This window comes from Hyla sarda, chromosome 6 (assembly GCF_029499605.1).
Source record: "Hyla sarda isolate aHylSar1 chromosome 6, aHylSar1.hap1, whole genome shotgun sequence".
In the NCBI taxonomy this organism is placed as follows: domain Eukaryota; kingdom Metazoa; phylum Chordata; class Amphibia; order Anura; family Hylidae; genus Hyla; species Hyla sarda.
Genome location: NC_079194.1, coordinates 201,462,777 through 201,478,328, shown reverse-complemented (window position 1 = coordinate 201,478,328; position 15,552 = coordinate 201,462,777). Strand labels below are relative to the sequence as shown.

The 15,552-nt window shown below is 45.3% G+C and overlaps 1 protein-coding gene across 1 annotated transcript in view; it reads left to right on the top strand.

The window, feature by feature from the left end:
• LOC130277479 (5-hydroxytryptamine receptor 3A-like) overlaps positions 1 to 15,552 on the top strand; it is a 74,879-nt gene that overhangs the window by 30,061 nt on the left and 29,266 nt on the right. Inside the window, exon 3 of the mRNA XM_056528153.1 lies at positions 6,599 to 6,643. Coding sequence (XP_056384128.1) covers positions 6,599 to 6,643 — 45 coding nt within the window. The remainder of the gene's footprint in view (positions 1 to 6,598; positions 6,644 to 15,552) is intronic.

The window sequence follows — 15,552 nt, the reverse complement described above, 5'->3', positions numbered from 1 at the left end:
ACGTTTTAACACACAATTACTTTGAATTCCAGAAATGTATTTATGCTCAGCATACCGGCACCGCAATGGGGTCACGCGTGGCACCCAGCTTCGCTAATCTTTTTGTGGGCTTATTTGAGGAGACTTTTGTTTATCCAAACCATCTATTTCGACACTGTGTTTATTTTAAACGTTTTATTGATGATATATTTTTTATTTGGAATGGTTCCACTGTTTTATTAGATGAATTTTTAACATATCTTAACTGTAACAACTGGGGCCTTCATTTCACACATAATGCTTTTAATGATAATGCTGAGTTTTTAGATGTTGTTGTTTTCCACAATGGCCTAGGAGCTTTGAATACTAAAACCTTTTTTAAAAAAGTAGATAGTAACAGCTATCTTGATTTTACTAGTTCACATTTTAAAAAATGGCTCATAAATGTGCCTTATGGGCAATTTAAACGTATTAGACGAAATTGTTCTAACCTCAATGATTTTGAAGAACAGAGTGACATTCTAAGAAAAAGGTTTAGGGCTAAAAAATACCCAAAGGCCATTGTGGATTCTTCTTTTAAGAGGGCTAGCACTCTATCACAACAAGAATGCTTGTCCAAAGGAAAATTGACCCCGAGCAATGAGAAAGATTGGTCTATAAATTTCATAACCACTTTTTCTAGAGAGCACAAACACATTAAAGACATTTTACACAAACACTGGCCAATTGTAATGAATGACCCCTTTCTACGAGACACTCTCCCCCAAAAACCAGGTGTCACATTCAGGAGAGGTAAAACACTCCGTAATATTATAGCTCCCAGCAGATTAAAAACTCACAATCAACAACCTGTGAATTTCCTCACCACCACAGGCGCTTATAGATGCGGGCATAATCGCTGCAAATGTTGTGCAAATCTCCACCACCGTGCCAAAACTTTCACCTCTAAAATCACGGGAGAAACATTCCAGATTAAAACCTTGCTGAACTGCTCCTCCCAATATGTGGTGTATCTTCTGGATTGCCAATGTGGTCTACAATATGTGGGGAGAACCATTAGGTGTCTACGGGAAAGAATCACAAAACATAGGAACAACGCCACCAATGGTTTTCTCCTCCATAGTGTCTCCCGGCATATAACTGAACAGCATGGTCAAAACTTCAATGTTATTTCAATTACCCCAATAGAAAGTATATCCAGGGACATTCCACATAGGTTTAATACCTTACGTAAACGAGAAAATTACTGGATATACAAACTCCAAACATTGGTGCCCACAGGTCTTAATGAGATGATAGAATGCTCCCTATAAATAAGGCCATCACCTTGTCATCAGATAATTCACTCCTGCTCTTACTTTATTCTTCTGTTTTACAACTTCCCCATGCATATGCAGTTGAAACCATTATTCCCTATATGGTTTTGTATATGTTTACGCATGTGTGTAGATGGGTGTATGTGTATGTGTATATGTGTATATATGCATATGTGTATATATGTGCATGTGTGCATATGTATTTATGCATGTGTTTTCATTACTACATGTTTTATAGTACCTAGACCCATTTATATACATATATTTTTTACGCCATGCACATATTCATATTTCTTAACGCCATGCACATATTTATATTTCTTAACGCCATGCACATATTCATATTTCTTAACGCCATGCACATATTTATATTTCTTAATGCTATGCACATATTTATATTTTTACTAGGTTACAAAGAGTGTACTGTTTACATAGGGTGTTCTGATCCATTATACACCAATGGTTGATATAGGGTTATATACCTATTATGGCCCTTAAGACACAGCATATCACTCCATATGTTATCACTACACAAGTTCCTATCAATACCACATACCTAACATGGTCCGATCATGACTAAAATAGTAATCTTGTTATCAGTTAATACCTGGTTATACTATACCATGCTGTTACACATCATAATACCACACCAGCATGTCCTCTTTTACATATCACCTTCATCTTTACCTATGACAATGTGAGTCTCCCCCTTACAATGTGATCACTATACAGGCAGTGCTTACTTCTTCTCTGCACTGATTAAGAGACTAATATCCCTGTATAGTTCTCTATAAACATCTTGTCTCCCTCTCATGCCTGCTTATCCCCTAACAGTGCGATCCTCACAGGATTCACATAGCCTGAAGTGTCTAAGAGACTGTCAGTATCCCCTGACAGTGCAATCCTATTATACACAGTGCTCACAGCCCACACTGACCAGGCAGCTAGTATCCCCTGACAGCACTATTTGCATATAGATAATGATCGCACAGCTTACACTGAATAGGAGCCTGTCAGTGTCCTCTGCCAGTACGATCCTCACAGCCTTCACAAGTAAGGAGAAACCACATTCAGAGCTGATTGGTAGAGAGCTGACCATGTGACCTCCTAGCATAGCAACGCGTCCAGGGCAACCAGCCCGGCTTCAGAGCTCACTGCTATTGACGTGCTTCTCACACAGGAAGTGCCTTGTTTACACTGTTCACATGATGCGGCTGACAGCTTCCGGCCCACTGCGATTCTCCAGCAGTTGCTAGTCTTGGTCCAACACATAACCTGACCTTATATTACCACAAGTTGTAATTGTATTGCTTCCTAATGTATATTCATACTGTATATTATATGTAAGTGCTGTTTCTGTTCCTGTACTTTGATTTTCAAGTTTGGATTGTTACTCCTCCCATGTGTTTTTGGCGCCCATTTTTGGGCTATATAAACCTGCTATTGTTGTACTGTCCTTATCCTGATCTGAGGAAGGGAGGGATCCTCCCGAAACGCGTAATCTTGTCCATTTTATTGTTTTTTTAATAAAATGTCCTGCTGAGGACTTTCCTATTACCTTTGGCATCCGCCTCATCTGTCTACAAGAGTCTGCAGCGCCATACCTGAGGGTTTTTTCCTGCTCTACTTCTAATACTGTAATACAAAGAGATGCCAGGTTCCCCCTAATCATGGCAGCCAGAGGTTCTATGCAGAGGGCAAAAAAAACAGAGGGGACAGCGGACAGCCCAGACAGGTGCCACTGGACAAGGGGAAAGTTGGTGATGGAGCCTGAGGAAGTTTGAGAAAAGCAGTGGGAGAGGAGTAGAGTCCCCGCAGTGCAGTCAAAAAATTACCCGTAATACCAAATTTCTGGAGGGTGGCAAATAGAAATGGCCACCCCAGTCTATCAAATGCCTTTTCAGCATCTAAGCTAAGGAGCAGTGCCTGCTCAGATCTCCAATTGCCCAAGTCCACAAGATCTATTACCCTCCGGGTGTTGTCTCTGTCCTGACGGCAGGGGATAAACCCAACCTGATCCTTATGGACAAGGGAGGGGAGAAAGGCACAAAGTCTAACCGCCAACACCTTAGAGAACAGTTTCATGTCCGAGTTAAGAAGGGCAACAGGTCGGTATCTAGAGCAATCATGTGGATCCTTACCAGGTTTAGGTATCAAGGTAATCAAAGAGTGTAAAAAGGACTGCGGGCTCGCCTCCCCCCCCCCCCCCCCCCACGGAAGAATTGAAAAGGGGGACAAGCTTAGGCACAAGGACAGAGGAAAAAGTCTTATAGTATAGGTGCATGAAGCCGTCTTGACCAGCAGGTAGGGATTTGAGAACCTTCTTCCTCTGTGATAGGTGCATTGAGAATCTCCCGATCAGCCCCAACAGAGTGGCCAGGCAGCATCTGGAGAGATAAGAATCAAGAGTAGCTGCTCGTTCCACCAGATCGGTCGGGAGCTGAGAAGGAAGCGACTAAAGTTTGGTACAATAGTCAACAAAGAGAAGGGAGATATCAGCAGGGTGGTGATGAAGAGTACCAAAAGAGTCTTTCAAAGCAGAGGGGGATTGAGAACGGGGCAGTGATCAGACCAAGAGATGGGCTCCATGGAGGAGGCAGAGAGCATGCGGACCATAGGGAGGTTACCAAAGAAGTAGTCTATGCGTGTATGTAGCTTGTGAGGGTGGGGATAAAAGCTAAAAGAGTGCTCAGTCGGGTGGTTTATCCGCCATAAATCATACAGCGAAGAGGCACGTATGACCCGCCGAAAAAGGGAGGCTAAGCGCAATCGGGAGGGAGCAGGGGGAGCAGCAGAGAGAGATTGACGATCAAGAGAAGGAGTAATGATCAGATTAAAGTCCCCCCCTCAACAGTCAGGCAGAGGAGGGGTATTTGTGAAGTCTGGCCAGCACTCTTTACGCAAGAAGGGGATTTAAGACGTGTTCGGGTATAAATATTACAGAGTAAGAGTGGAACCCCACTCAGTGTCCCCTCTGCCACTACACAATGCCCCTGAGGGTCAAGGAAGGAGGAAGAGACTTGTAAGGGGCAAAACCTGGACACTAAAATTGCCAGCCAGCCGTTTTTCCTATCAGTAACGCTTGTACGCTTGTGGGAAGAGATGGCTAAGAATTTGAAAGGATCCAGAACGGTCAAAGTGTGTCTCCTGAAGGAAGGCTAGGTTAGCACGCAGCACAACCAGCTCCCTTTGTAGCAAACGCCTCTTAGAGGGGGAGTTCAATCCTTTCACATTCAAGGAGACACACATAACCATGGTGGATGGTAAAGAAAACAAAGGAGCTTATGAAGAAAATAGTCCCGAAGGGTCTTAGCAAAACGGTAAGTCTGCAGCCACGAAGCCCAGGTCTCGGATAGAAGAGGCAAGGAGAAGCAACCTAAAACCAGAAAAAGAGAAAAGGAGAAAGGGAACAAGAAGGTAAACAACAGACAACAAGACTACAAAAAACAATACCAAACAAATGAGAGAACCATTGATCGATGAGCCAATGCGGAGGCCAAGACCACTGGAGTGGACCATGGACTAAAGCATGGGCAGACCATTGCTATGGCCTCGAGAGGAGATATGGAAGAATGCCAACAAAAAACAACCGCCAGAAAGGCAAGCATCCTACTCCAAGGCCATAGCAAAAGAGTAAGCAACACAAAAAACCCTAGATGACCAATAAATGCAATAATACATTAGTAACAGGAACATCCAGGAAGAACAGTAGGCCACACAGAGGAGAAATCTCCCAGCAATAGAGGTCCAGTGAACATCTCAGGGAGGAGCCCGATGGGGAGCCCCCGTGGCCGGGGAGGGGGATTTCCTCTGGGATCCAGACCGACGGGTCCAAACAGGTTGCCAAACCAGAGGCAGGGGAGGTGGAGGAGACATCAGGTCCCAGTCCACCAGCTCAGGGACTGGCAGTTCCAAGGTGGTACAGAAAGCTTGGAGGTCAGAAAACGAGTGCAGAACAGCGGAGCGTCAATCCCTACGAAAGTGCAGCCCAAACGGAAAGGTCCATCTATACGGCACATGGAGAGAACGAAGGACTTCCAGGAAGGGTTGAAGCAGGTGTCGTTTCCTGAGGGTCAGCCAGGACAAATCTTGATAAAGTTGGATTGGAGCTCCATCAAAGTCAAAAATTTCTCAGGGATCTGGCTTTAGCCATGATGGCCTCCTTAACTTGGAAGTCATGCACGCAACAGATGACATCACGTGGATTGCCTGTAGCAGCGCCTTATGAGCTATGTCCAGTTTAATCTTATGGGAGGGGGACTCGCCAAGGATAAGGTTAAAGATGGCTTCCAGGGTGACAAAAAGGTCTTCCTCGCGGGTGGCCTCCGGCAAACCCTTCACCCTGATATTATTATGCTTCCCTCTATTGTCAAGATCTTCAACAAGAGCATGTAGGTCTCCAAGAAAGTCCTTCTGCGAGGCAATAGTAGAATGCAGCTGTGCAATATATGCCATAGTATGATCATGGGCATCCTCTAAGCCATCCACTCGGTCCGAAACATGCTGGACATCTCGGCGCATAGAAGAGATCTCTGCCCGACAAGCTTCTGTAACTTTAGTGATAAGGGAGCGGAAGTCCGCCTTAGTTGGGATTTGGGAAAGAAGCTGGCTTAAGTCAGGAAATGCAGACGGAGGTACAGAGAAGCCCATGGAGCAGGAGCACCTTCAGCACACGGCCATCTTAGTCGGCGCCAAGCCACGCCCCCCGCAATCCTGAATGTTCTATGGGCTAACACTAAGCCTCAGCTTAGTAATCGATGCCGTCTATCAGATGGTTCACTTCTAAGACTGTATGTAAAATGAATTAAAAATTAACATGAGGGAAAAAACTATTATTGAAATGAAAACAGTAAACACAATATTACTGGGGGGGGAAAAGTGACAGACATTGATGTTGTCCTCAGATCCGACACAGTCCTCTGGATACTTTTATCTGGGGGGGGGGGGGGGGGGGGGGGAGCAGATAACAATGCCCAGAAAGTGCTGGAAGGCTGTGTTCCAATTGTGTTTTAGGAAAATAGATAGCTGCTTACTGTTTGGCCCAAGGAGTTGATTGGGGGAGAGTAAAGACCCAATGGGACAGTAGGGAACTATCAGCCTTCTATTCAGACTCCTTAATGTGCTTTGGTTTGTTAATACTCCGAAAGGAAATATATGTAAGAATATCAGAAAATGTCTGTAATGTGAAGGACTGATGTGTTCTGGATGTTCTACACAATTTGAATAAAGTTAGTGACAAGTTAGAGAAGCATGCAGCCCAAACATCTCACAGTTAAACAACTGGTATAACAATTGTCTTGCAGGATGAAAAGCTGCAGATTATGACAACTTTGATGGATCTCGAAATGGTAAGATGTTTTTTTATTGCTGTAAGACTTTACTGAGTAAATAGCCTGCAGAAAAGTAGTGAGAAGTGCTATGCCTAATATTCATGATGACAAAGGGGATCAGCTAACATTTTGTTCTACACTGAACACAAAGCTCTACTATCTCACGTTAAACTGAACAGGTTGCTCTTGTTCTATTCTGGTTCATATGGAGGGTAATAAAGGGATGATCTAAGAATAGAAAAAAAAGAGTTATTTTCTTTCTTCTTTCTGTGTGTGATATAACAATTTGGCTATATTTACTTTACATTTACTTTACTAATGTTTAAAGGGGTATTCCGTCTATGTACATCTTGGGGGGGGGATTCATCAATCTATATAGAGTAATTTTAGCTGTATTTTCTTGTGCAAAATCTTGCGCAAGGATATTTCCTGCGTTCTTTTTGTGCGTCTTTTTTGGTGGAACTTTTTCTAAAGATGTCACCATTCAGGTGTACCGTAGAGCCGTTTTTCCTGTAGACATGAATTTACTAATACGCAAGTGTCATTTTTTGCGCAAATATACACCAGCTCCGAGCACACGTACAAGTCTGCCTTCTATTTTTTTCAAGAGCTGAGATGGGCTGGATTCTATTACTGCACATGATTCACAGAGACCCGTGCGCAAGTTTAGTACATTTTGCGCAGCTAAATGACAAATACACGCATCAGAAAGGGGTAAAAAAAAGCTCTACCATATGCTGATGTTGATGAATCACCCCCCTTATCCCTATCCTTTGGATAGGGGATAAGATGTATGATCGCAGGGATCGCAGGGGTCCCGCCGCTGGGGACCGCAGTTGTAAATCCAACAACCTGTCAGATATCGGTGGCCCGTTCTTCACAATCATTCTAAACTTTTCTACAAGGTTAGTTAAAGGGGTACTCCGCTGAAAAAAAAATAGATTTGTAAATCACTTCTTTTTAAATATATTAATTCTTCCAGTACGTATCAGCTGCTGTATACTACAGAAGAAGTTATTTTCCTTTCTGTCTGACCACAGTGATCTCTTCTGACACTTCTGTCCCTGTCAGGAACTGTCCAGAGCAGGAGAGGTTTGCTATGGTGATTTGCTCCTACTCTGGACAGTTCCTAAAATGGGCAGAGGTGTCAGCAGAGAGCACTTTTGTCCATGTCAGGAACTGTCCAGAGCAGGAGAGGTTTGCTATGGGGATTTGCTCCTACTCTGGACAGTTTCTAAAATGGGCAGAGGTGTCAGCAGAGAGCACTGTGGTCAGACAGAGAGGAAATTCAAAAAGAAAAGAACTTCCTGTGGATCATATAGCAGCTGATAAGTACTGGAAGGATTACGATTTTTAAATAGTAGTAATTTGCAAATCTGTTTAACTTTCCCCGCACCAGTTGATTAAAAAAATTTAATAAAAAATGTTTTCCAGCAGAGTACCCCTTTAAGTTTTAGTTAAAACTGAGAACACAAACTGACTGGATTGCAAAACTTCAGGAGTCTAAGAGAATGGTGAAGAGCATTGCTGAGGAACAAGAGCGGACTGACAAATTTGAGAAGACTTGGCTACCTTTATGTCAGTTTATGACTTTATGAGGAGCTCTACTGTTTTAGTTTTTACAGGATATTACCGTATATTACTCTACAAAAGAAACACATAAACCCCAAGAACCTAAGTCCAGGGCACAAAGGTCCCATTATGGGACTAACTAAAACTTAGCTTTTAATGAATAAACATAACTAAAAAGGTGAATTAGTGATTCATAAAATTAGCGTCTGTTGTCCTCTATATAATAATTATTAGGATCAACCGGTCACCACAATAGAGGGAGCTATCTCTCTACTGATAACCTATTTAGTTAGTAGGGCCTAAAGGCTCTTCTACCCTGTTGATGGAAATCAGTGAGTGGTGCCTACTGGTTATCATCACCCACTGTTGGTGGAAACTCCCACTACTGAAAACGCCCTACGAATGATAGAGTACCTGTTGGGATACGAAAAGCAGTATCTCATCTCAATTAATACACAACTAGAGAAACAGATAGAAGATATTCAGTCTTTTGTTGGGCACTCAGAATGCAGTAATCTTGAGAACAAATTACAAAGACATATTGATCAGATTAACAATGAAATTAAAGAGAAGAAACATTGTAAATACATACAAGACGTAACAGACGTCAACGTCCAACATTTAAAAGAAAGAATAAAACATATAAGCCTTGTCAGCAACAAGCCAAGAGAGCTCCCTATCACTAGAGAACAACCACTCCCTCCAACACACCATCGACATGTCAAAATTCTATGGGTCCCATTTTGCAGTGACACTCTGAGGGTATCTCAATAGCCTCGCAATATACTGCTTTACCGCCTATGGCTACAGTGACAACATCACAACCAAATACAAGACAGAATATAGCCCCAATTTTCTCTCAATTTTCACAAAACAATACATCATCCCATTCTCAAACATTAAATCCGGGACAGATGTCAGTCCCCATGACTTTTCAAGAACTTATTTCAACTATGATAACATCCGTTTTTTTTAGGAATGGGACTACCCTCCTTCCCAGGTCCAACATGAATGTAGATCTTTGTCATCCTCTCCTGATCAAGGGGTTTTTGCTAGTGAATTGACAAACAATAAATGGGAACAAGAGTTTATAGCGGATGAAGCCTTATCCGTTAGTGAGACAATATCCTCATATAACTCTGGTGATCCCCGTAATGGAGACAAATTGCAAATTTTTAATTTGTGGTCACGAGTACTGGGAGAACGAGAAGTGTCACTTCTCATGAAAAGTATTGTCCTTTACTCTGGTACCCAAATTTGACTGCTTTAACTTGATAAAGGACATCAACTTATTCACGAGAAAGTTAGCCCTACATAAGTGGCACGGACAGGCGAATAATGATACTAGATTATTACTTCAGCGTGAGGAATTGGCAAGACATACATTACATGAACTCGTTTTGGACAATAAGAGAGGCAAGACTACATTTGAAGCACCATTTATCGCTTTAACCCCTTAAGGACGCAGCTCATTTTCTCCTTAAAGACGCAGCCCTTTTTTGTAAATCTGACCACTGTCACTTTAAGCATTGATAACTCTGGGATGCTTTTACTTTTCATTCTGATTCCGAGACTGTTATTTTGTGACATATTCTACTTTATGGTAGTGGTAAATTTTTGTTGATACTTGCATCATTTCTTGGTGAAAAAATCCCAAATTTGATGAAAATTTTTAAAATGTTGTATTTTTTTTTTACTTTGAAACTCTCTGCTTATAAGGAAAATGGACATCCCAAATAAATTATATATTGATTCACATATACAATATGTCTACTTTATGTTGGCATCATAAAGTTGACATGTTTTTACTTTTGGAAGACATCAAAGGGCTTCAAAGCTCAGCAGCAATTTTCCAATTTTTCACAAAATTTGAATTTTCCAGGGACCAGTTCAGTTTTGAGGGGCCTTCATATTAGAAATGCCCCATAAATGACCCCACTATAAAAACTGCACCCCTCAAAGTATTCAAAATGACATTCAGTAAGTGCGTTAATCCTTTAGGTGTTTCACAGGAATAGCAGCAAAGTGAAGGAGAAAATTCTAAATATTCATTTTTTACACTCAAATGTTCTTGTAGACCCAGTTTTAAAAGGAGATAAATCACCCTAAGGAAATACCTCATATGTGCATGTGAAGTGCTCTGTGGGTGCACTAGAGGGCTCAGAAGGGAAGGAGCGACAATGGGATTTTGGAGAGTGAGTTTTTTTGAAATGGTTATTGGGGGACTTGTCCCATTTAGGAAGCCCCTATAATGCCAGAACAGCAAAAAAAAAAAAGATCCCACTAGCATACTATTTTGGAAACTACACCCCTCAAGGAACATAACAAGGGGTACAGTGAGCCTTAACACCCCACAGATGTTTGTCGACTTTTTGTTAAAGTCGGATGTGTAAATGAAATTTTTTTTTCACTAAAATGCAGTTTTTCCCCAAATTTTACATTTTTACAAGGCATAATAGGAGAAAATGCCCCCCAAAATTTGTAATCCCCTGGAAATACCCCATGTGTGGACATCAAGTGCTCTGCTGGTGCACTACAATGCTCAGAAGAGAAATAGCGCCATTGAGCTTTTAGAGAAAGAATTTGGTTGGAATAGAAGTCGGGGCCTTGTGCAGTTACAAAGTCCCCGTGGTGCCAGAACAGTGGACCCCCCCCCCACAAGTGATCCATATTTTAAAAACTACACCTCTCACAGAATTTAATAAAGGGTGCAGTGAGCATTTACACCCTACTGGTGTTTGACAGATCTTTGGAACAGTGGGCTGTGCAAATGAAATATTAAATCTTTCATTTCCACGGACCACTGTTCCAAAAATCTGTCAGACACCTGTGGGACGTAAATGCTTACTGTACCCCTTAATACATTATGTGAGGGGTGTAGTTTCCTAAATGGGGTCATGTGTGGGGGGTCCATTGTCCTGGCACTATGGGGGCTTTGTAAACACACGTGGCCTTCAATTCCGGACAAGTTTTCTCTCAAAAAACCCAATAGCGCTCCTTCTCTTCTGAGAAGTTCGCCCGCAGAGCACTGTACATCAACATATGGGGTATGTTCTTACTCAGAAGAAATGGTTTACAAATTTTGGGGGGCTTTTTTCCTATTTTCCCTTGTGAAAATGAAAAATTTAGGGTAACACCAGCATTTTTGTTAAAAAAATATTTTTTCATTTTCCCATCCAACTTTATCAAAAAATCATCAAACACCTGTAGGGTGTTAAAGCCCTAGTTTCCAAAATGGGGTCACATGTGGTTATTTTTTTTTGCCTTTATGTCAGAACCGCTGTAAAATCAGCAACCCCTGTGCAAAACACCAATTTAGGCCTCAAATGTACATAGTGTGCTCTCACTCCTGAGCCATGTTGTATGCCTGCAGAGCATTTTACACCCACATATGTCGTATTTCCGTACTCAGGAGAAATTGTGTTACAAATTTTTTATTTTTTTCCCCCCTTTTACCTCTTGTGAAAATAAAAAGCATGGGCAACACCAGCATGTTAGTGTAAATTATTATTATTTTTTTTACACTAACAGGCTGGTGTAGACCTCAACTTTTCCATTTTTTATAAGGGGTAAAAGTTAAAAAAGTCCCCCCAAAATTTGTAATGCAATTGCTCCTAATTAAAGGAAATACCCCGTATGTGGCCCTAAACTGTTTCATTGAAATATGATAGGGCTCTGCAGTGAGAGAGCACCATGCCCATTTGAGGACTAAATTAGGGATTGCATAGGGGTGGACATAGGGGTAGTCTATGCCAGTATTTCCCAAACAGGGTTTCTCCAGCTGTTTCCCAGCATGCCTGGACAGTCAGTGACTGTCCGGAAATGTTGGGAGTTGTTGTTTTGCAACAGCTGGAGGCTCCGTTCTGGAAACACTGCCGTGCGATAGGTTTTTCATTTTTATTGGGGGGTAAGTGTAAGGGGGTGTATGTAGTGTTTTATCCTTTATTATGTGTTAGTGTAGTGCAGTGTTTTTAGGGTACACTCACACTGACGGAGGTTTACGGTGAGTTTCCCACTAGGGGTTTGCGCCGCGGCAGAAACTTTGCCACAGCTCAAACTTGAAGCAGGAAACTCACTGCAACCTCCCCCCCCCCCCCCCCACGGGTGAATGTACCCTGTACATTCACATGGGGGGCAAACCTCCAGGTGTTGCAAAACTACAACTCCCAGCATGTACTGATCGCCAAAGGGCACTCTGGGAGATGTAGTTATACAACAGCTTGAGGTATGCAACTACAACTCCCAGCATGATGAGACAGCCTTTTGCTGTTCTTGCAAAGCTACAACTCCCAGCATGTACGATTTAGAGGGCCACGCTTTAGAAACCACCACACAGTGATCTCCAAATTGTGGATACGTTTTAGATCGCGGGGGGTCCGAACGCTGGGGCCCCCGCGATCTCCTGTATGGGGCCGCGGCAATGTACAGGAAAGGGGGCGTTCCGTCCCCGCATGACACGGCAGCCGGTACGCCCCTCCATGAATTCCATAGAGATACATAGAGAGGTGTGCTGGCTGCCACGTCATGCAGGGACGGAATGCCCCCTTTCCTGTACATTGCCGTGGCCCCGTACAGGAGATCGCGGGGGGCCCCAGCGCTCGGACCCCCCGCGATCTAAAACTTATCCCCTATCCTTCGGATAGGGGATAAATTTCAGAGCACTACAGATGTCCTTTAAGAGCAGTATACCAGTTGGGCAGTATTTATGCGCGCGTAGGAACTGCTCGACAAAGGAACAGTTTCTTAGTGAGTATAGAGATCGTTACAGAAGGTTCAAACAATGTGACTACCCACGAAAACATCTAAAAAAAGGCCTTTAATCGAGCCACATAGAGTGACAGAAGAACTCTTGTTACGCCTAGCGCTCCGGGTCCCCGCTCCTCCCCGGAGCGCTCACGGCGTCTTTCTCCCCGCAGCGCCCCGGTCAGTCCCGCTGACCGGGAGCGCTGCACTGTCATGGCCGTCGGGGATGCGATTCGCACAGCGGGACGCGCCCGCTCGCGAATCGCATCCCAGGTCACTTACCCGTCCCGGTCCCCTGCTGTCATGTGCTGGCGCGCGCGGCTCCGCTCTCTAGGGCGCGCGCGCGCCAGCTCTCTGAGACTTAAAGGGCCAGTGCACCAATGATTGGTGCCTGGCCCAATTAGCTTAATTGGCTTCCATCTGCTCCCTGGCTATATCTGATCTCCTCCCTTGCACTCCCTTGCCGGATCTTGTTGCCTTGTGCCAGTGAAAGCGTTTAGTGTGTCCAAAGCCTGTGTACCTGAACTTCTGCTATCCATCCTGACTACGAACCTTGCCGCCTGCCCCCGACCTTCTGCTACGTCTGACCTTGCCTCTGCCTAGTCCTTCTGTCCCACGCCTTCTCAGCAGTCAGCGAGGTTGAGCCGTTGCTAGTGGATACGACCTGGTTGCTACTGCCGCAGCAAGACCATCCCGCTTTGCGGCGGGCTCTGGTGAAAACCAGTAGCCTCTTAGAACCGGTCCACTAGCACGGTCCACGCCAATCCCTCGCTGACACAGCGGATCCACAACCCGTAAGCCGAATCGTGACAGTAGATCTGGCCATGGATCCCGCTGAGGTGCCGCTGCCAAGTCTCGCTGACCTTCCCACGGTGGTCGCTCAGCAATCGCAGCAGATTGCCCAACAAGGACAGCAGCTGTCGCAGTTGACCGCCATGTTACAGCAACTTCTGCCTCTGCTACAGCAGCAACCATCTCCTCCGCCAGCTCCTGCACCTCCTCCGCAGCGAGTGGCCAATCCTAGCCTCCGCTTGTCCCTGCCGGACAAATTTGATGGGGACTCTAAACTCTGCCGTGGATTTTTGTCTCAGTGTTCCCTGCATATGGAGATGTTGTCGGACTTGTTTCCTACAGAAAGGTCTAAGGTGGCGTTCGTAGTAAGCCTTCTTTCAGGAAAGGCCTTGTCTTGGGCCACACCGCTCTGGGACCGCAATGATCCTGGCACAGCCACAGTCCAGTCCTTCTTCGCTGAAGTCCGGAGTGTCTTCGAGGAGCCAGCCCGAGCTTCTTCTGCCGAGACTGCCCTGTTGAACCTGGTCCAGGGTAATTCTTCAGTGGGCGAGTACGCCATCCAATTTCGTACTCTTGCTTCCGAGTTATCATGGAATAACGAGGCTCTCTGCGCGACCTTTAAAAAAGGCCTATCCAGTCGTGCTGGCCGCACGAGAGATTCCTACCAACCTCCAAGAACTCATCCATTTGGCTACCCGCATTGACATGCGTTTTTCTGAGCGACACCAAGAGCTCCGCCAGGAAAAAGACTTAGATCTCTGGGCACCTCTCCCACAGCATCCTTTGCAGTCTACGCCTGGGCCTCCCGCCGAGGAGGCCATGCAAGTGGATCGGTCTCGCCTGACCCAGGAAGAGAGGAATCGCCGAAGAGAAGAAAATCTTTGTCTGTACTGTGCCAGTACTGAGCATTTCTTGGTGGATTGCCCTATCCGTCCTCCACGTCTGGGAAACGCACGCACGCACCCAGCTCACGTGGGTGTGGCGTCTCTTGGTTCTAAGTCTGCTTCTCCACGTCTCACGGTGCCCGTGCGGATTTCTCCTTCAGCCAACTCCTCCCTCTCAGCCGTGGCCTGCTTGGACTCTGGTGCCTCTGGGAATTTTATTTTGGAGTCCTTTGTGAATAAATTCAGCTTCCCGGTGACCCGTCTCGTCAAGCCGCTCTACATTTCCGCGGTCAACGGAGCCAGATTGGACTGCACCGTGCGTTACCGCACAGAACCCCTCCTGATGTCTATTGGACCCCACCTCGAGAGGATTGAGCTCTTCGTTCTCCCTGGCTGTACCTCTGAGGTCCTCCTCGGTCTGCCATGGCTCCGGCTTCATTCTCCCACCCTTGATTGGACCACCGGGGAGATCAGGAACTGGGACTCTGCCTGCCACAGGAAGTGCCTTTCCCCCCCTCCCAGTCCCGTCAGGCAAGCCTCTGTGCCTCCTCATGGCTCCCGTCCTTGTGTCTCCCTGCCCCGTGCCAAGCTTCACCCTCTGCCCTCCCTCCCCATTCCCACTCCTGCTGTACTGCCTGCCGTTGAGGAAACCCTCCATTCTTTCCCGGTGTCCTCATCCCAGGGGAGGCAGTTACCGGACAAAAAAAAGGGGAGACCTAAGGGGGGGGTACTGTTACGCCTAGCGCTCCGGGTCCCCGCTCCTCCCCGGAGCGCTCACGGCGTCTTTCTCCCTGCAGCGCCCCGGTCAGTCCCGCTGACCGGGAGCGCTGCACTGTCATGGCCGTCGGGGATGCGATTCGCACAGCGGGACGCGCCCGCTCGCGAATCGCATCCCAGGTCACTTACCCGTCCCGGTCCCCTGCTGTCATGTGCTGG